The 23,173-nt window shown below is 42.1% G+C and overlaps 1 protein-coding gene across 2 annotated transcripts in view; it reads right to left on the bottom strand.

Annotated features, from left to right (window-relative positions):
* The window catches only part of LOC139537436 (protein EURL homolog), a 61,305-nt gene that overhangs the window by 15,526 nt on the left and 22,606 nt on the right, over positions 1-23,173 (bottom strand). For both annotated transcript variants that reach the window (XM_071338709.1, XM_071338710.1), the window contains exon 3: positions 2,123-2,656. In XM_071338709.1, the coding sequence (XP_071194810.1) occupies positions 2,123-2,656 (534 nt within the window). The remainder of the gene's footprint in view (positions 1-2,122; positions 2,657-23,173) is intronic.

The following is a 23,173-nucleotide window of genomic DNA, read 5'->3' as shown; positions in this document are numbered from 1 at the left end:
AGGGCAGGTCATTTTGTGGGAGGATATTATGAAAAGATTCTCCAGTTCCAGAGGGGAAAACTTTGAGGACAGAGAGATAATAGCAACATCATATTCAGTGCTGTCTAATTTAAATATAATGAAGACTGTTTCTTGTGATGTTTTCTGTCCCCAGACATGGAAAGCTGTAAAAGCTTGTTTGCATATGAAGAGAGGTCCCAATGAATGTCACAAGAAACTAAGGGTATATCCTATATGCCATTGGTTATGTGTGTAGAAACATCACACAATGTATAAACCTATTTCAATTGGAGCAGGACAACCCTGCTGGAGGTCTGCTGGATGTAGCAGGGTTCTGTTTCAGCCCAGCATTAACACACCAGGATTCAACTTATCAAATCTAAAGAGTTCATAATCAAGTGTGCCATTGCTGGGCTGGAATAGAAGTCTGCTCACCCAGTAGATCAGGGATCAGTGGAGCAAGGTTGGCCACCGCTTGTATGGAGTTTTTTTGGTTCACCTGAAATTATGCTTTAGTAATAATAGCTGACATGTTACTACTCAATTATCTATTGTTATTTAGACTAAGATGTCTAATCTTTACATACAAGTTCACGTATGTGTACATTTTGAAGCGATGAAGTGTTGATTCTTTGAAGTGAAGCGAGTGTTTGAACTTGTTTTAATTGTTAAACTATTATTCAAAATGAACTAATGTCAATGTTGATTAACCACATCACAATCCTGCAATAAAGAGGGGAAAGGGTTCGGTCTCTAACATGTCGGTGTTGTATTCTAAAATGAGTCTAGTTGTACGATCCTTTTTGTCTAGTTGTAAGATCTCCAATCTGTTTTATTTGATTGTCACTCTCTCTCAGTATATCAGCTCTGTGAATCCAATCTGCAGCTTATCATATGGCATGCATCGCCAATACAGCAATAAGCCTACAGTATGATAACATTACTGGCCTTATGGGCATCTGATGCAGAGATTAGCTACACTCACACATTGTTTACAAGTTAAACTAAACTAAGCTCTCAATTTCAACTGATACCATAACAATAGACAATGTATAGGAGGCCAACCATATACCAGACGCTGTACATGCCTTTTAAGCGCTGACATATAACATTCAGTGCAAATCCAACCCTTGTAATTTAGTTACAGTATATGAAAATAAGGAGATGACAATTAGGCTACTGGAGATCAGCATTACAGTTAACATTTAATGAGGTTCATTTATTTCATTCATTTGAGCAAAATTGCATTTCCCTTAGAGATACAATACATGGTTGCTCTATGTATCACTGACCCTGGATAAGCTAGCAACTGGCCTAACACAGCTAGCCTTTCAGATCAATAATATGCTTATTCACATTTTGTTGGCTATATAGTAGCTAGCTAGCTAGTTATACCTAGGTAGTTTACAAGGTTGGCTGACTTTTCTCAAAACGAACCTCATCGTGGCTAGCTACTTGTCCCTAATGCTAGCCTTTACAGCCAAATATCACTTCAGAAATGTCAAAATATTGATATGGCCAGCATTGTAGACCATTTCTCACCTCTTGCTGCAGCTTTAGCTCATCTCGAAATAATAGTGAAATGCTGTGAAAACCAGTGTGCTGCAAAAACGGTTCTAAAATGTTTTGTCACCAGTGCTTGTTTTGTTGAAATGTTTAGTCCTCACACACTGCTGCTCCTACAGCACTAATCTGGTGAGCATCTTCGGAGCAGCCACCCAAACAAGACATTTGATTGGTTTGACGTGTTGCGAGGCGTCACAGATTTACGGCGGGTTCTGACCCCTCTTTAGAGGATTTCTTCCATGGAACTTCCCCAGGCTTCCCTAGTTCACGAGGAGCCTATAGAGGCTCAGAAACCAGCTAAATAACACTCTGGCTATAGTCTGACTTATCTACCCTTCTCCTAAAATGGTGCACTCTTTCCGCGAGGCTCCATCTAGCCACGCTTATGTTACACCAATGCAATGCTTTTAATCCATGGGGGGAGTGAACGAAAGCACACTTCTGGAGAATAGAGGGGTAGAGAGAATCTGACCACAACCAGTGTGGTGTTTTAGGAATGGAGGAAGGCTAGTTACTGTTTGTGGTGTAAAGTAAATGAGGCTGACTGCGAACTCACACTCGTCTCCTCTGTGACCATTGTTTGAATGCAGTGTCTGGTGGTCTCCTCCAGAAGACTGGCTGTGGCTGCAGTGAAGAAGGCCCCTCCTCCCTGTGACCCCCCACAAGGCCCCGAGGCCGCGCACGTCCTCCAGTAGCCCCAGCTCCTCGGTCGAGTGGCACTCCAGCATGCCCGTGGCGTAGTCCGGCAGCCCTCCTGCCCCCATCCCCTGGTTCCAGCGTGGGGTGTAGCGGGGCACCTGGGCGTCCGACTGGGGCAGTAGTTTACGGTCTCCATTCTGGCTGTAGCAGAGGAGCTGGTGCTTGCCCCCCCGGCGGCCAGGACTCCCCTCTGAGCTGACAGAGTCTTTGTTCTGAGCGTACTGCACGATGCGGCTGATCTTCTGGCTAAGGGCCAGCTTCATGCCCTCGTAGGGACTGCGGGAGACCTTGGAGCGGGACAGCTTCTGGTTGGCAATGAGGTGGTACTTCTCAAAACACTCCCGGTGGCCTCGTAGGGATTTGGTGTGCAGGAGGGTGGCATGAGACACACCTGGAGGGAGGGAGAGAGCAATCAGTTAAAGAAGACAATTAGTTACATGTTCTGTTTGGCAATCAATGCTATATGTACATCAAAGCATTTGATACATTGCTAGGAAACAGAGGGCTAAGAACTGAAATGAGGTACTGTTGGCTTTGCTCTTTTTTCAAAGTCAAGCCACTAAAGATATCTTTGTCTTCTTTTTTTGTAATTTTTACCCCCTTTATCGCCCCAATTTCGTGATTACGATCTTGTCTCATTGCTGCAACTCCCCAACGGGCTCGGGAGAGGCGAAGGTCGAGTCATGCACCCTCCGAAACATGACCCGCCAAGCCGCACTTCTTAACACGGAAGCCAGCTGCACCAATGTATCGGAGGAAACACCGTTTAGCTAACAACCGAGTGTCAGCCTGCAGGCGCCCGGCCCGCCACAAGGAGTCTCTAGAATGCGATGCGCCAAGTAAAGTCCACCTGGCCAAACCCTCTCCTAACCCGGATGACGCTGGGCCAATTGTGTGCCACCCTATGGGACTCCCAGTCATGGCCGGTTGTTACACACCCTGGGATCGAACCCCAGGCTGTAGTGACGCCACAACACTGCGATGCAGTGCCTTAGACCGCTGCGCCACTCGGGAGGCACCACTGCATATTTAAATGATTTCCTGCTCTAGATGTTTTTCTCAAAGGACATAAAACTATAAACGGTTTTACAGTACTAACCTATTTATTTTTTTATGAACCTATTGAAGGCAGCCTAAAAGGCCCTAATTTAACACACCTGATTCTACTAATTATCTGCTCAACAAGACCTTAACTAGCTGAATCAGATATGCTCAATTAGGGTTGGACCGAAAACCTACAGGACAGTAGATCTCCAGGAAAAGGGTAGGCCAGCCCTGGTCTAGGGGATAGCGGGCTTCTGAACCAGGGAGAGAGCAGAGCTGGGAGAGATTTACCCATCTTAAATGGACAGATACCCGCTAGGCTGAATTTTGTCTCACCTCAGCCTACTCAATATCTAAAATGGCTTTTCAAAGATAACCTAAAATGCAGTGTTGGCCTCACAGAATTTGTAAAAGAAGAACAGAGTCAAGTAGGCTACCATCTTTGCAAAGATAAAAGCTTTGACATTACTTAAATCCTTCTGAAGAATCTCATTGAGTAACTATTTAAGAGAAGTTGCTCTGCTGTGGTGTGTGCTCTCCAGAGAGTGAGGGTATTTGAGTCATAATAACAGAGCCTCCAGCTTCCTCAGAGTGAGAGGATCACCTGGGATACCACAACATTTCCTAAACTCAGACTGCAAGAGGCCATTCACTCTCTAACCCACTTAACATACAGAAGAAATGCAGAATAATTTACCACATCCAAAGTCAAAAATCACCTTAAAGTAACCTGGGGGCAGTGTTGTGGACTGGCAATGGTGTAAACACTGAATGCAGTGTGTGAGAACAAGTTAGCAAGCAAGCTAGTGGGTGTGTTTGTACAAGCATTGTCTTCAGTATTTTTCCTCCTGGCCTACATTTCTATCACGCAGACAGACATGCTGGAACATGAAACTAGGGGATTAGTCAACGTCAAGACACAGTGAGAGGCAGTAAAGCGGATGCTCGTTAGGTAGGTTCACCGCAAACACACCTCTAGGAAAGAGAGGAGATGTAAGAAGGCATATGACCACCAAATGACTAGCCTATTGAACTAGTCTTGTACAATAACTCTAAATATGCAAGGTGAGAATTCAGCCCATATCAGTCATCAGAAAGCATTAGCCTCAACTTGAAGAAAAATTATTTTAAAAAAAAAGAGCACAAACTAAATCAGGTCAACATGATCAGGCCATTTCCTGGTGTGTTACATTAATGTCAGGGCCAACAACAGGAAGATACACTTAACTAAAGCCATATCCCAGAAAAAGAGGAAGACCTTCAGCCAGCCTAGCTCACTCACACAGCGAGCAGCTTGGCTGCCTGTAACAGAATACAGAGAAAAGCAAGCAGGAAAGCATCAAGTTGTTCAACGCCGTAAGATTTAAGACACAATAGCTGACTTGCTTGTGTTAACCAACCCCATGACACACAAGGTAAAGTAAAAAAAACTAAAAACTAAACAAGCATACTGTGTTTAAGAACAATTTGGCCTATACAATCATTGTGTGTGTTTGTGTGGCTGTGTGTAAGAGAGAGTGTGTGTGTGTGTGTGTGTGTGTGTGTGTACCCTGAGCACTGAGAGACAGCTCTGTGGTGGATTAGTCTTATATACTTGAGGCTTGGATAGCTGACCTGGGACAGTGTTGTGTCTGTCGCTGGCTACAGAACATTCCCTAAAACGCTCTGGATAAGAGCGTCTGCTAAATGACTTAAATGTAAATGTAAATGTAAAAACCCAACCTGCTCAGCAGTTACCAGGTTCTCCATAAGCCGCCCAGCCAAGAGCAATGCCTTAAGCCCGAACAGATAAATCAGGCATCGACTACTGACGGCTCTGTCCTATTTAAATTACAAATAAAATAAATTTAAAAAACAGTCCCAACGGTCAAATCACAGGCCCACAACCAGAGCAGTGTACCAGCCCAGAGCTAAGCAGCTATGGATATTGGCTAGCAATACTCTTTCTGTCACACAAACAGGAACACAAACACCATTCAGCGGTGAGTAAACGTCTCAGACAGTGGCAGTCAACTCGTCAGGGAAATAAGCAGCAGCATAACACTGCAGCTGATGAGCAACAGGCGTGTGTGAACACAGAACACTGGCCTGTGAATCATCCTTTTGTTAGCTTTAGCACATCTTCGGTTCAAGCCGTTTACCTAGCCTTCAAAGAAACAAAGCCACAGAGCAGCCTCATCATCCAAGCATTGTGCAAAACATTCACCATGCCGTCAGAGTCAGACTCCTGTTTGAATGGTGTCTGAGTAAAAGCAAAGGGAGCATAGATAGCAGAGGAACGATCAGTGAGTAACTCCTGTTTGGATTGAACGCTGTCTAAGTAAAAGCTAAAAGGAACCATATATAGGGAAGGTAAATATTACATGAGGAATGATCTGTCATCATGCTATATGGTGAGTAAGTAACTCCAACCCGAAATGCTACAGCTAATCCCAGAGGCTAAGGAAGCAGAGAGAGACATGATCCATTCAGAATGCAGAATTCTGCATTTTCCACACTGGATTTATTATTTTATTTTTTTACACAGGAAAAAAATGTGTTGCATTCTGGAAAACGCAGGTGTACCGACCATGACACTCAATGTCTATTTAAATATAAACTCGCTGTGATTATTCAAAAAGTTTCATCCATCATCCAAAACACACGCTTTGTCTCTGCGGCAGTGCGGGACGGGTGTGTGTGGCGGAAGATGTTGTCAGTGGCATTTTCGTTGCTAGGTACTGTATGTTTAAAACGCTGGAATTTTGAAGAAAAAAAAGCAATGACAAGTCAATTAAAACAACAACAAAAAAACTATAAAAGGTTCTTTAACCTCTCCTAAATTGAAATGAAAGTGAGACAGAGACTGCGATTGCGACGGAGACTGTGACCCAGACAGAGATCGCAGCAACAGAAACAGCTAGGGTAGAAGAAAATGCTGTAGCTAATGCTTATCTCCCACAGAAATGGCTTCACATGAAGGAAAAAGTAGTACATGGTGTGTCAGGTAAACATATTGTATCTTTATGTGAGAAGTTTGGGAAAAATGTATTCCTTCACCACAGGCTGCGCAACCTATTAGAAAGGTGCATAAAAATGCCATGCAGATCGACCACAATGATGCAGTATTGCTTCAGAATGAAAATGTTTTGTAGTAACATAGGAAGAGGCAGAAAAGTAAACAGACAACTCCAAAACTGTGCAACTACGGACTGTATGGCAAAAGAGGAAATAGCAGAGCGCAAGTTTCCAGTGTTGATAGAGCTACAAAAATAAAAGCGTCTACCCTGCCATTCAGTCGGGTACCACCTACACACATCACTCCAGCATTGCGCAAATGCAAAACGCCATCGGTCAAACTAACTGAGAAGGGCATTCAGGAAATAGAACAGAGTCCGTATGTTGGAATAATCAGAGTTAAAATCTGTGACAGTTGTAGTCAAGAAGAAACTTGTGATGTTTGTGAGGTATGTGCATGAGGGCCAGGCGAAGACTGTGTTCTTAGCAAATGTAATGATACCGCATGGAGATGCCAAACAATCACAAATGCCATCCTAGCAACATTCTAATCAAAGGTTATTGATTTTAAAAAGATGGTGGGACTGGGCAGCGACAGGTCAAGTATCATGACTGGAAAAGGCACAGGGGTGGGTCAGACTGCGGGAAAGAAATCTGTACCAGCTCAAAGTGCACATCGTGTTGCACTTGTGTCCTCCAATGCATCAAAAGGCACAGAAAATTGCCTGACAGATTCACAGCAATAACCCATTTCTTGCTGGATTTGCTTCCAATCATGGACATACTGAACCTGTTTTTCCATAAATAAAATGTGTCTCTTGCACACATCAAGCCGATGGTTGCGGCAACCAGGTCCGCCCTACAATATATCTCAGACAGACAGATGAGACCGCTGCCAACCCCGGTTACTACAAAAGCCACAAACTCCTCTTCAGCGGGGATGGCAAAGTGTGCACGCACAGACTTCATCTCGCACCTGATCCAGGGCCTTAATGACAGATTCGCAGAAGATGATCTGAGACATCTCTCTTGCATGGAAAACTTCTAAACCCTGCCAATCTACCCGACAATGACCGAGACCTTACCCAGCACGGAGCTCCTGAACTCGTCTATGCAATAGCTACAAATATATTCTACCGATGTCCTGTCGCAGGAATTTACCCAGGTCAAATGTGTTTATGCTAAAATGTCTTTGTTAAAAAGGAAATTCATATTTATTTAATATTGCGATGAATACAGTTTTGTGCAAACTATGTTTTTTCCCCCATGCGCCTCACTCACTCACAGCCCCCATCCCCTCCCAATGGAGCAGTTTCCACAATTCCCGCTGTAATAGTTACATCAACATATAGCTATAAAATATATTTGTTTAATAGGCAATGTTTAATAATATTATGATGAATTCATGATTAATATATGGGTTTGTGCACTGTCTTATTTCTTTCCCCTACGCCACACACAGCCACCATCCCATTGGAACAGTTCTCACAAATGTTACATCAACATTTACAAAATGCATTTTTGCCCATTCCTCCTGACAGAGCTAGTGTCAGGTTTGTAGGCTTCCTTGCTCGCACATGCTTTTTCAGTTCTGCCCACAAATTGTCTATGGGATTGAGGTCAGGGCTTTGTGATGGTCACTCCAATACCTCGACTTTGTTGTCCTTAAGCCATTTTGCCACAACTTTGGAAGTATGCTTGGTGTCATTGTCCATTTGGAAGACCCATTTGCGACCAAGCTTTAACTTCTTGCAACTATAGGGGGTGCTGTTCCGCATTAGCATATTTGGGTCTTCAAATTAAACTGCCTCGTGCTAAATTCTTGATCGTACAATATGCATATTATTGTTATTATTGGATAGAAAACACTTTCTAGTTTCTATAGAAGTTGGAATTTTGTCTCTGAGTGGTACAGAACAATATCTACAGCACTTTTCATGACAGGGGTCAGATTTCAGAAATTTTTACCCCTGATCTGGAGTCTGTTTTTAAGGCGACAGTGAATGCTATGAAGAAACCGACACTGCCTACGTCTTCCTCTGGGTGTCTGTACGTCATCACGTTTTGAATGGAGTCTATTGCACAATCCCAGCCCATATAAAACCACAAAACGTGGGAGGACCTCCCTCTCTTCTCCGCGCGCCACAAGCAAGATGGACATCGGACCTGCCTCATTCCAAATCGTTGTTTAACTAGTTATATTTCTCCGGTCATGTTTTCAGTCGTTATAGTTGTTAAAAACATCATAATGTAGTTAATTTGAACCGTTTTATAGCAATTTATATCCGTTTAGTGCGATTTTGAGGAATTTCTTTGTCGTGCCCTTTTTAGCTTTGGAAACGTTTCGGGGTGTCGGTCGTTGGTGGTGGACATTTCGAAGGACAGAGGACATCTATCGACCAAAAGACGTTTATAACATAGAAAGGATACATTGCCCAAGAATCTGATGGAAGAACAGCTCAAAGTAAGCAATATTTAATATGATAAATCGTTGTTCTGTCGAAATATTTTAAACGCATATTTCGCCATTTTGTTTGTTATCGCGTCACTTGGCGAACCCTGTATTGAAAAGTAAGGATAATTTTAAAAATGTAAGTCAGCGGTTGCATTAAGAACTAATTTGTCTTTCGATTCCTGTCAACCCTGTATTTTTTAGTCAAGTATATGATTAGCTTTCAATTAAACTAGATCACTCTGATAGATGACGTCAGACATATTGAGGCTTGATTTCCTAGTATTTTTATTGTGTAACCACGGTTTTGTATGGCTAAATATGCACCTTTTCGAACAAACTGTATATGTATGTTGTAAAATGATGTTACAGGAGTGTCATCGGAAGAATTCTGAGAAGGTTAGTGAAAAAATTAATATATTTTGGCGGTGATTACGTTATAGCGCTCTTTGGCTGGAATCGATGCTCTGGTAACGTTTGCACATGTGGTATGCTAACTTATCGATTTATTGTGTTTTCGCTGAAAAACGCTTAGAAAATCTGAAATATGGTCTGAAATCACAAGAACTGGGTCTTTCCATTGCTATGCTTTGTCTATTTTTATGAAATGTTTTATGATGAGTAAATTGGTCATACACGTTGCTCTATCTAGTAATTCTAGTCGATTTGTGATGGTCGGTGCAATTGTAAACTGTGATTTCTACCTGAAATATGCACTTTTTTCTAACAACACCTATCCTATACCATAAATATGTTATCAGACTGTCATCTGAAGAGGTTTTTTATAGGTTATTGGCTATCAATATCTTAGTTTAGCCGAATTGGTGATAGCACCTGAAGGAGTAAGAAACTGATGGAGTTAGAAAAGTGGTGTATTTTGCTAACGTGTTTAGCTAATAGATTTACATATTGTGTCTTCCCTGTAAAACATTTTAAAAATCTGAAATGGTGGCTTTATTCACAAGATCTGTATCTTTCATCTGGTGTCTTGGACTTGTGATTTAATGATATTTAGATGCTACTATCTACTTGTGAAGCTATGCTAGCTATGCTAATCAGTGTGTGGGGGGGGTGGGGGGTGATCCCGGACCCGGGGTAGAGGCTCGTGAAAGGTTAACTTCCTGACTGATGTTTTGAGATGTTGCTTCAATATATCCACATAATTTCCTGCCTCATGATGCCATCTATTTTGTGAAGTGCATCAGTCCCTCCTGCAGCAAAGCACCCACACAACATGATGCTGCCACCCCTGTGCTTCACGGTTGGGATGGTATTCTTCGGCTTGCAAGCATCCCCCTTCTTCCTCCAAACATAACGATGGTCATTATGGCCAAACAGTTCTATTTTTGTTTCATCAGACCAGAGGACATTTCTCCAAAAAGTGCAATCTTTGTTCACATGTACAGTTGCAAACCGTGATCTGGCTTTTTTAATGGCGGTTTTGGAGCAGTGGGTCCTTCCTTGCTGAGCGGCCTTTCAGGTTATGTTGATATAGGACTCGTTTTACTGTGGATATAGATACTTTTGTACTGGTTTCCTCCAGCATCTTCACAAGGCCCTTTGCTGCTGTTCTGGGATTGATTTGCACTTTTCGCATCAAAGTACGTTCATCTCTAGGTGACAGAACGCGTCACCTTCCTGAGCGGTATGACTGCTGCGTGGTCCCATGGTGTTTATACTTGCGTACTATTGTTTGTACAGATGAACGTGGTACCTTCAGGCGTTTGGAAATTGCTCCCAAGGATGAACCAGACTTGGAGGTCAACAATTTTTTTTCTGAGGTCTTGGCTGATTTCTTTTGATTTTCCCATGATGTCAAGCAAAGAGGCACTGAGTTTGAAGGTAGGCCTTGAAATACATCCACAGGTGCACCAATTGACTCAAATTATGTCAATTAGCCTATCAGAAGCTTCCAAAGCCATGACAATTTTATGGAATTTTCCAAGCTGTTTAAAAAGGCACAGTCAACTTAGTGTATGTAAACTTCTGACCTACTGGAATTGTGATACAGTGAATTACAAGTGAAATAATCTGTCTGTTAACAATTGTTGGAAAAATTACTTGTGTCATGCACAAAGTAGATGTCCTATCCGCCTTGCCAAAACTATAGTTTGTTAACAAAAAAAGTGTGTAGTGGTTGAAAAACGAGTTTTAATGACCCCAACCTAAGTGTTGGAGTCATTGTATGTGGTAGTGGAGTAGGAGCCTGAGGGCCCCAGGAAGAGTAGCTGCTGCCTTGGCAGCAGTTAATGGGGATCCATAATAAGACACAAATATAGTAAGGCAAATGCCGACAAGAATGTGGCTGTTTGAAAGCAGACCATATAAACATTATCCAATTCCTTTTTCAGGCAACATACCGCATATCCTATGTGAATTAGGTATTAGTAACACACTCCCTTGGTCCCAAAGAACCAGACTATGCCTCAGTATGCCCATAATGACAAGCTATAGGTAACTGCTTTCCTATCTGCATATTGTTTCACTCAACCCTGTTTGTGTCTGTGTGTTGGCCTACATTAGGCAAGAACATTCGATCCTTGACACAGTTTCGGAGTCGTCGGGGTAGGAGGTTGGTAGTGAAAATTGGTGCAGGGGTCATGGTGATATGTCTAAATAGAGCTTGGCACGGCTGTCAACAACTGCAGAGCTAAACCTGGAAAACAGACAGAACTCACGTGTGTACAGTACACCATACATACTGGTCACACTTTAGTCCTGCTGCTACACTACTGAGTGGTGGAGGGGGAAGACGCGGGACTTTTAACCAGTAGGGGTGAACAGAAACTAGGAGTTAATACAGTGAGTTAAGCAGTTACCTTTTTAAATTCTGTTACATTGCCTTCATATACAAAACATGCTCTTTCCATGAAATAGACTGACCAGGTGAAACTATGATCCCTTATTGATGTCACTTGTTAAATCCACAGGTTAACCTTTCTGGCGCAGGCGTTCCGCTAGCGAACCACCGACAACATCCGGTGAAATTGCAGAGCGCCAAATTCAAAATACAGAAATAGTCATAATAAACATTCATAAAAAATACAAGTGTTATACATCGGCTTAAAGATTAACTTCTTGTTAATCCATCCGCTTTGTCAGATTTCAAAAACGCTTTACGGCGAAAGCATACCATGCGATTATCTAAGGACAGCACCCCGCATACAAAAGCATGAAAAACATTTTCCAACCAAACAGATGCGTCACGAAAGTCAGAAATAGCGATAAAATAAAATTGCTTACCTTTGAAGATATTTCACCTGCCAAATCAGTTCTGTTATACTCACAGATTATTTTAACAGTTTTAGAAACTTTAGAGTGTTTTCTATCCAATACTACCATGCATATGCATATCCTAGCTTCTGGGCCTGAGTAACAGGCTGTTTACTTTGGGCACCTCAGTCATCCAAACTTCCGAATACTGCCCCCTATCCCTAAGACGTTTAAAAAATAAGGATTTTTAAGCCTTCAGACAATTGAGACATGGATTGTGTATGTGTGCCATTCAGAGGATGATTCAGTAGAACAAAATGTTTGGTAGTAGGTGCCAGGCACACCGGTTTGAGTGTCAAGAACTGTAACGCTGCTGGGTTTTTCACACTCAACAGTGTATCAAGAATGGTCCACCACCCAACTTGACACAACTGTTGCAAGTAATGGAGTCAACATGGGCCAGCATCCCTGTGGAATGCTTTCAACATCTTGTAGAGTCCATGCCCGGATGAACTGAGGCTGTTCTGAGGGCAAAAGAGGAAGCAACTCAATATTCGTAAGGTGTTCCTGACATTTGGTATACGGTTATGTATTTAGGCAGGTCAATCTAGATAGAGCTGAACAGCATATGGTGCAAATTATTAATGAATTAGCCTAAATATTACTGTATTCCCAAAACATAGGCCTATTAATGCAATTCATAAAGGCCTTTTGTCCAACACTGGAATTACCGCTGAAAGCAGTAGATTACACGACCACTCCAAAATAAATATCCCAAATGCCAAAACTGAAAGCCATTTGTGCTCAGTGGGGGGTGGAATAGTGGCTCTGGGATCAGCTATAGCAAAGTCAGCATGTTCCTCTATCTCCAACACCCCTGTTCAGATCGGCTACACGGAGCTGCCAGGCTGCCACAGCCCTTAACATAATCAGAGCTGTTTGCACCTCGAGGTGAGGAGTTCAGCCACAATGAACAGGCCGTTTAGACCAGAGAGCAGCACAATGACCCCTAACAGCAGCACAGTGACAGCTTCAGCTTCATCATTCCACTGCATTGTGTCTGACTCAGATCTGCTGAGCCCCTCTCTTCGTTCTCTGGAATTTCCCCCTGGCCTTTTTCATTCTCATGATGCCAGCTGTGTGCGAGTGTGTAACGTCACTAGCCTCAGCAAAGATTCCATCTCCGTTATGTAACGGGATGAAGTGGAAGGAATGCTGCGGTTTTGCCTTGGACCGAAACCTGCTGCTGCTCATCTGAACCGCGGTCTGCTTTCTATAATCTGTGAGAGAAGAGACTGAGGTCACATCACACCTGTGTGATAGACAGAAGGACAGGACACATAACAGCTCTCAGGTTAGAGTGGGGGGCTCTGAGGTGGTTACTCTGTCTCAACAGCCTGAGGCCTGTCAGCTCAGGGGAAAAACAATCTCTGATGTGAAACTGATGTATTCTGACTCAAGAGCATCAGGTTAAATCTTCAAAGAATATTGGATGCGTTTAGCCGTCTTCTGAAACAGCTGCAAGGGTCGCATTAGAGTTGAAAAATCAGCATCTTGATAATGCAGACCATCAGAAAATCTGTTTTTTAAACCATTTCACCTGTACTTTATATTGATAGTGAACAGTGTTTTTTTGTTGCTTTAGAGTGATCAGGGACATGCAACTATAGTTTTCCTTCACAGAAAATACATTAGTGCAACATTCGGCAGAAAATAACATTTCATCAGATGACAACAGAACTGCAACGCTATTTGGCTAGCAGCCACACAAGTAAATTCACATTTTTTTATTTTTTATAATGTTTAGAAAGAACACAGCTAGCTATATTTCCTAATGTTTTGCTTGAAGTTAATCTAGCATTTTACCAGAGAAAAGTAAGCTACACATCAGTCAGAGCTAGGGCCCGAAATGAAGGGTGTCCTGTCGTCAAAACAGAATTTGGGACAGTTGAGGGATAAGTGGTTCCATACTAAAATGTTTAAACACAAAGACGAGGCTGATGAAACAGATCAAAACATTTAGCTTAAACGTTGATAAACTATGATTAACTCACATTACAAGCGCAGCAATGTGTTCACTCGTCTCAGCCATATGCATGAATATTACAAAATGTTATTACGGGAGAACACCATTTCTAAAACGCGCACCTGATGCGAGCAGTTTTTAATAATGCAACAGAGAAGGATATACAGCCTAATGGTAGAAACTTACAAGGAGTGAATATCTGAAGATGCAACAATAGGATTGTGCCTTAATTCTTTTGGACAGTAGAATAATACATTCTGGTTTCAATGGCATATCAGGAAATCTTAAAGAATTTGCTTTTTTTTTTTTATCTGCTTTTTTCTATTTTGGCTGTAGGCTATTAAAAGCAAGATAAGATAAACTATGTAAAACATTCAGGTTTCAAACAATGATATGGCTGACTAGGCATCACATATGTAATTATTTAAGTTATGGAAATGTATAATATTAGAATATCATTCAAATGTTGGGAAAATAGGCCTATTAGAATGCACATTTTACTATCTCCCAGCCTGTCTGCGAGCCGAGGTTGCGTGTGCCTGGAGTTGCTGTGGTATTTGCATTGTCTGTAGGCTATGGCTAGTTACTATGGTATTCTAGAGAATATGGTCGCCTCTCCCTGGCCACGAACCGAATGCACACTAAAATGTGTAAAGTATTTTGGCCTCCCGCTGCAACACTGCCTGGCTGGGGCTGTGCGTGCGCACGTGAAGAGCTGAGTGACAGATTCATTTTTAGAAGGCATAAAAGTTAGTTTAATTTACTTGAAATGAAAGTCAACTGAAGTGAGACTTTATTTTGTTCACAAGCTAGGTTGTTTTTTTAATGTTTGAGTTTCAACTGCTAGGGAAGAGAAGCAATGTGGATACTAGTCAGCGTTACAATGCTAACCTCCCAATTTGTGTCTCATCTGTGATATTTTGGTTAAAAGACTCAGGCCACAAAATGAAATTAAACAATATACCACATTACTTCCTACTTGTAATTAGGGATGCACAATATATTGGTGAACATGTCGGAATCGGCCCATATTAGCTAAAAATGTGTAGGTACATGACGTAATGACGCCACGTAGCATTCCTAACCTAGCCCACAATGTCTGCTGTGTGGATCGAGCAGTCAACAAGTCGAGCAGTCATTTGAAAGAGTAAGAACATTTCAGCGAGACAACTCAAAAGGTTAAAGCCAAGATAACGGAATTCATTGCCCTTGACAATCAACCGTACTCTGTCGTGGGTGATGTTGGCTTTCGCTGACTGGTCGAGCACCGGTACACACTACCAAGTGCGCTATTTTTCAGATGTTGCCCTACTGGAGTTATACAGTAATAGCGTCACTGCTATTAACTTCACAACATACATACTAAGGAACGTTCGGGTTTTTGCATGTCAAAAAAAAATACAGTAGCACTGTCAAAGCTGTACAAAAAGTCTGCAAACAAGCAAACACCGGCCACAAACTATGTGCTTACAATACTGCGTTGTTAATAAAGCATCATTTGTTCGCCAGCAACTTCTGGGATAGCTAGCTTTAGCTTGGTACCTAGCTAGCACCAATACAACCAGTCTGAAAACAATGACCAGTAGAACCTGCAGTCATTTCCATTATTCTTAGCAATGATTTAGGAATCCTTGTGAGTAAGTATTAGCTAGGTTGCCACTTGTTGTTCGCCTATAGAAATTGAACTTCAGTTCATGAAAATAAATAGCTAGCCAGCTACTTAACGCTGTTGCCCAAAGCTAATGTTATAAGCAGCCAGCTAGCTTCATCTGGCTAGTGAGGCTCGACCGGACCGGGTTATGTGTTGTGAAGCTAGCCACAATAATGGTATTTGCGGGTTTGCCTTCAAAATAAAAGTATGTAATTTACAGTGATGCAAATGAATACAAATAGTAGAATTATGATATACTTTTATTTTGAAGGCTAACAGCAAAGTCCACGATTGTGGCTAATCCTTATTGTGGCTAATCCTTATTTGGCTAGCTTCACAGATGGGTCCACCACCATTAATCAAATAAGAACCATCTTCTAAATTAGGGTTATATTTTAGATGATGACACCTAGCTATATAGTTAGCTAGCTAACTATAGTTACTGAAACAGATTGTCGTTTTGCTATGTTTTTGGGGAAGACCATTGTTTGCATCCATGAGCTAGCTAGCTTTATTTTATGACCAGCACTGTAGGTGACCGAGACAACTTTACCAGCATCATAGCACACGTACCGATGAATCGTTGTGGCATATGAAATACGAGTGAGTGTAACCAATGTATAATAATTACGTAAAAAATGTATGAACGTGTTAAATTATTATGTGACGTGCAGTCATATTCAGGTCCTGATTGGTCAAATAGTGTTATTTGATGTGAATCTTTTTTGACAAGCAAGGACCCACGTGTCCTTCTTTGGACACTGTTAACTAACCTCCAGACGAGCTTCAATGCCATACAACACTCCTTCCGTGGCCTCCAACTGCTCTTAAATGCAAGCTCTTCAACCGATCGCTGCCCACACCTGCCCGCCCGCCCAGCATCACTACTCTGGACGGTTCTGACTTAGGTATTTGTAATTGTCCACATATTCTAGGTGTCTGGTTAGACTGTGAACTCTCCTTCCAGACTCACATTAAGCATCTCCAATCCAAAATTAAATCTAGAATCAGCTTCCTATTTCGCAACAAAGCATCCTTCACTCATGCCGCCAAACATACCCTCGTAAAACATTTATCATTGACTATCCTACCGATCCTTGACTTCGGCGATGTCATTTATAAAATAGCCTCCAAAACTCTACTCAGCAAATTGGATGCAGTCTATCACAGTGCCATCTGTTTTGTCACCAAAGCCCCATATAATACTACCCACTATTGCAACCTGTATGCTCTCGTTGGCTGGCACTCGCTTCATATTCGTCGCCAAACCCACTGGCTTCAGGTCATCTAAGTCTCTGCTAGGTAAAGCCCCACCTTATCTCAGCTCACTGGTCACCATAGCAGCACCCACCCGTAGCACGTGCTCCAGCAGGTATATTTCACTGGTCACCCCCAAAGCAAATTCCTCCTTCGGCCGCCTTTCCTTACAGTTCTCTTCTGCCAATGACTGGAACGAACTGCAAAAAATAAAATAAAAATCACTGAAGCTGGAGACTCATATCTCCCTCACTAGCTTTAAGCACAAGCTGTCAGAGCAGCTCATAGATCACTGCACCTGTACATAGCCCATCTGTAATTAGCCCATCCAACTACCTCATCCCCATACTGTTATCTATTTCATTTATTTTGCTCCCCAGTATCTCTACTTGTACACTCATCTTCTGCACATCTATCACTCCAGTGTTTAATTGCTATATTGTAATTATTTCGCCACTATGGCCTATTTATTGCCTTACCGCCGTTATCCTACCTCATTTGCACACACTGTACCTCATTTTCTATTGTATTATTGACTGTATGTTTGTTTATTCCATGTGTAACTCTGTGTTGTTGTTTGTGTTGCACTGCTTTGCTTTATCTTGGCCAGGTCGCAGTGGTAAATGAGAACTTGTTCTCAACTAGCCTACCTGGTTAAATAAAGGTGAAATAAAAACATGGTGTTCCATAGAAATCCTGGTTGAGAATGAAACGACTGAACAAATTAACAAAACAGCACAGCAAGTATGTGAAAGAAATCTCTAACTTTTTATTTTATTTAACTTAACTAGGCAAGTCAGATATGAAGAAATTCTTATTTACTATGACGGCCTACCCCGGCCAAACCTGGACTACGCTGAGCCAATTGTGCACCACCCTATGTGACTCCCAATCACGGCCGTTTGTGATACAGCCTGGAATCGAACCAGGGTCTGTAGTGACGCTTCTAGCACTGAGATGCAGTGCCTTAGACCGCTGCAGTTTAATCAGTAACAAGTTCACAATAACATTGTTCTCTCTTAGATATATTGTATACATATGGTTAACATGTTCAATTAATCAATTATAATTATTAATCATGTAATGGATGTTTGTCTGTTTTAATTTTGGGACAGTTCAAGTTCAGTTTGGGACAGTTGAAATTTCACTTCTGGACAGTGAGGGGGAAAAAAGTTAGTCGCGACCCCTGGTCAGAGCACTGTGTGCTGATAGAATGCCCGTTTGTGAATTCTCATCCGAGTGGAGAAGTGCAACTGAAGCACAAAAGGGATGCTGTGGTGAATAACACTCAAAAGGTGCAAAAGCACAATTCAAAAAACAAATGTCCCCTAAACTCAAATATAAAAAGGCAAAACATCAGTTTGGCTTGGACAGAGACCACAAAACATAGGCTAATAGCCAACCATAATTACTTCAAAAACAGCCCTCTCTCCCACAGAGAAACGTCAAACTTTAAAGCCTGTTTGGCCTTGAGGAGTGTGTTGTGGTGTGGGGGTGTGAGTGAAGGACTGCAATAACAGTCACAATCCATTGTTTGCACTGTGGTGATACTCTGGGCCCTGCAGCTACCAAAATCGCCACACACAGCTGGTGTAGGAGGAAACAGGGAAAGGAAATAAATAACCAGCTAATGCTGCAGTAGCAGTGTAAAAATAGCCACTACTATTACTGCTGTAGCTTCTGACAGCTAGAAACACATGGACACACTATACATCGGGTTAGGGCCGTGTAGGGCCGTTTTTTCCCCATCAATAGCTAGGATACATTATTTTCAAGAATGACTAAATTGATCAAAAACATTTTGAAGCGGAGCCACTTGCTTCTGCTCTTCTGTGCGTCTCTGTACAGTTATATCTTACTAAGATCATAACATGGTGACCAGAACATTGTCGATGTTGACAGGAGAGATTATTTCACAGAAAATAACAATGTTCCGTGACTTTTGTTGGAGTTTAGAGTGACGAAAAGTAGCTAGCTAAAAACAGCTCTCACATCTCAATGTTCAGCCCAAAGCGGAGCCTTTGCTGATAGGGCTGGGAATTTCCAGGGACCTCATAATATATCATCATCACGATACTTAGGTGCCGATACCATAAGTATTGCGATTCTCACAATTGCGATTTGATACTGCGGTTTTATTGCAATTTGATGTACCAAACATATGGATCACTATATGTCTGCGGGAGAGAGACAAGAGAGCATGAGAACATTTGCTTAGATCAGTCATGGAAATAAAAGTGCTGAAAACATACTCACTATTTAAAAATAAGATGGAGAACACCTTATAGGATGAAAAATACCTGCGTTTTGGCGCACGAACAGCCGACTAGCGCTAGCCAACAATTACAAATCCATACCTGGAGTCAAAGTATCAATATAACATTGTCAAAAATATTATAGCGATATGTAACTAGAAAGGCACGTGCTTCAATTCCATGTCTGTGCAGGGCTCTAACACACATAGACGTTCCTACTGTAAGTCCTAAAGACTAGCCTGATGACGAAAGGCATGAGGAGCATTGTACAAAACAACGTCATCAGCAATTGGATCGTATCAAAGCCAATACATTTTTTAACTGCTGCTTTACCCATGTGTGTTCTGGCTCTGGTCCAACCCACCGGGTTTTGGACCAGACGGCCTCGAATGTTTTCACATTCGTTGAAGGATCGTTGGGGAGGTACTCAGATCCAGACTAATTTCAGAGATTAAACTAACGTCTGTGGGCGTGGCGTAGCGTATGCCCGGAGCAAGGAGTCTGGGTAGCCAGGCAAAAAAAGAAGACCTCCAAGACTAAACATAAGCAAGCACACTCAGACATGTTATAACTAAGCGATAATACAAGGACATTTTTGTCATGGCTGTGATAAAAACGTCAAACACATGGACTCAAGTGTATTATTGCTTTCATACAACTTGTTACCAGCATTAAATAGCACAATTCTTTCCCAAACAATATATTTTTCAACAAAACGTGATGCTACATTCACTAACACTGGTTGTCAAGTGCAATTTTAGGCGTTTACTGGTCATTAGTCCTATTCATATTGACTGCCATGTAAAGCAAAACTACCCAAGTGCTGGTTGAGTTGCAAGTTGCTATTGCAAACAAAAAAGTATGACAAACATAAATGGTTGCTATGGAGGCTCTTCCCCCCCCCTTGCTAGCTAGCCAACACGATCACTTCGACTGAAGCTGGAATGACAGCAAACTACCTGCATTTTGTTTCGTTTTTACTTGTTTTTCTATTGACATTTCTCATCCCGATGGCACTTTTAGAATATGGCCATGTGTATGTTGTCTAGTATATCATGGGAAGGATAGGCTCTAACAATTCCAAACCACCCGTTGTATAACAACAGAGGTTGTTCTTCTTAGCCTTTCTTCACACTGAAGGGGCCAGGCATGCTGCACAGTTCTCTCTCCTAATTCAAAACAACATAGATTGCTACTGGTCCTACAGGACCTGCCCTGTTGTCTATGGAGTTTGGACAATCAACAATAATAGAATTGTCACAAAAAACAAAGCAAAAAATCACAGCAGTGTCTGTCAACGTCAGCCTCTTTTTTTAAATTGAGGTGATATGCCGGAATATCCAAGGCCTCATGTTAACCTTGGGCTACGCTAGGGAGAAGCTCTGAGTGTGGAGCTGAAAGTGGTTAGGGACAAAGAAACAGCCCTATATGCATTCCCTCCACAGCAACAGTGCACTGCTGCGCTATAGGCCTACACTCTGAACTAGGGGCAAACTGAGTCTGAGAATGAAGGCCTGGATAACATCTCAGTCTTGAACTATTGAGTGTAGCCTAGTAGAGAAAATGTGTGTTGTGTGGCTCCTCTTAAATATTCAGAGAGCAGTGTGTCGCGTTGATGAATATTCAGCAGTGCTAATTCACCCATGAGGAACAGTGATAAAGAGAGGCAGAGCGAGAGAGCAAAGAGAGGCAGAGCGAGAGAGCAAAGAGAGGCAGAGCGAGAGAGCAAAGAGAGGCAGAGCGAGAGAGCAGAGGCAGAGCGAGAGAGCAGAGGCAGAGCGAGAGAGCAGAGAGAGGCAGAGAGAGAGAGCAGAGAGAGGCAGAGAGAGAGAGCAAAGAGAGGCAGAGAGAGAGAGCAAAGAGAGGCAGAGAGAGAGAGCAAAGAGAGGCAGAGAGAGAGAGCAAAGAGAGAGAGCAAAGAGAGCAAAGAGAGAGAGCAAAGAGAGGCAGAGAGAGAGAGCAAAGAGAGGCAGAGAGAGAGAGCAGAGGCAGAGCGAGAGAGCAAAGAGAGGCAGAGAGAGCGAGAGACTTCTGCATGGTCTACTCTACTCTGAGCAGTGTGGACAGAGAGCAGTTGCAGTCGGGCAGAATCAGATAAGCCGCGGGCATTAGCCTAGATGATCAGTGGGCATGTAACGTAGCCTGGCCACAGAGGGATTCGACTGTAAGCAGGGCCTGGAGATGCTTGGCTCCCTCCCATATATCACTATTACTAATAATGTCTCACACACACACAGGGGTTGACATTTAGCGCTCAAAGGCACTTGCCCATACGGCAAGAACAGTTCTTGTATTACTTCAAATCAAAATATATTGGTCACCTACACATTTATCAGATGTTATTGCGGGTGTAGCTTAATGTTTGCCTTAAGGTCAAAGGTACTTGGCCCAAAAATGTAAATGGTCCATTGCACACACAAATGGTTAACATTTCAAGTAGCATACCATTCATTTTAAGATTGTTTGAATGCGTCAGCATACATATTACAATATTCTAACCCCCTTTCTTTACATTAGTTGCATGTTAATTCTGTAAGGCCTTTCCTTATTCAGCCAGACATCTGTTGAAAAGGGTTAAAGTGTGTGTTATAGTTATAAGTATGAAACAAAGTAATGATCACAGATGTGAAACATATTAATCAAGTTCTCTATTTAAAATGTTATGTAAACATCAACATAGTACGCTGTATCATATAAATCTTTAACAACTGTTACAGCAGCCCAACTGTTTTATTCCCCATCAATAGGGAGGGGTATCGAAATTCGGCTCCTTAATGGCACTGACCAAATCTTCTACCAGACCGAAAGTAGTAAATGTAAATGCCAAGTTTCAGTTCCAACGGGTCATTGCTGTACAACTTTTGGATTGTCAAAAAGTTATTAGATAAAGAATCATGATTGAAGGATTCACAGCGAGAATAAACTACTAAAGGACACTGCAGTATGACACACACGCAAGTTCCTTCGACCTCATGGCCTGGTTTTTGCTCTGACAACTGTCGGACCTTATATAGACAGGTGTGTCTTTCCAAAATCATGTCCAATCATTTGAATTTATCACAGGTGGACTCTAATCAAGTTGTAGAAACATCAAGGATGATCAATGGAAACAGGATGCACCTGAGCTCAATTTCAAGTAATCTGCTTTTATTTTTAGTACATTTGCAAAAATGTCTAAAAACCTGGTTTTGCTTTGTCATTATGCAGTAGTGTGTAGATTGAGGATTTAATTTAAAAAAATCTATTTTAGAGTAAGGCTGTAACGTAACAAAACGTGGAAAACGTCAAGGGGTCTGAATGCTTTCCGAAGGCACTGTAAATGTCACCAGCCCATAAAGGCAGCCACAAAGCACATTCCACCTGCCCGACTGTTCTGCTTACTTCATGGACAGTGGCCACACAGGCTGTATCATCTCTGCAACAATAGCCAAAATAGGCTAGGCTTATCTAGACACATAAAGACACAGTGGAGCAACAATGACAACGGTAACGCAGACTGAGTCATCTGTCCATTCCACTCACAATCATGCTCTTTCTGGGAAACCTACAATAAATCCCTGCTGCAGTACAATAAACAACTCAGCCTGGAACAAACAGGATATATTATTACCATTCCTCAGTCAGGATATATTCCCTTAGTTCCAGGATTCGATAACTGCTCAATGCATGCACAGCATACATCCTTGATGCATATGAATTACCCTTCCTGTCAGAATTACATAATACTATACTCAAAAAAGTATTCAGTGATGTATCATTGGGCTGCCGAATGGCACAGCGGTCTAAGGCACTGCATCTCAGTGCAAGAGGCCTCACTGTAGCCCCTCGTTCGAGTTTAGGCTGTATCACAGCCACCCGTGATTGGGAGTCCCATAGGGCGGAGCATAATTGGCCATGTGTCGTCCGGGTTTGGCCGGGTAGGCCGTCATTGTAAATAAGAATTTGTTCTTAACTGACTTGCCTAGTTAAATATATATATATATTTTTAAATGTAGTCTGCTCTGCTATCAGCT

This window comes from Salvelinus alpinus, chromosome 13 (genome assembly GCF_045679555.1).
Source record: "Salvelinus alpinus chromosome 13, SLU_Salpinus.1, whole genome shotgun sequence".
Lineage (NCBI taxonomy): Eukaryota > Metazoa > Chordata > Actinopteri > Salmoniformes > Salmonidae > Salvelinus > Salvelinus alpinus.
This window is presented reverse-complemented; position numbering and strand designations above follow the sequence as displayed.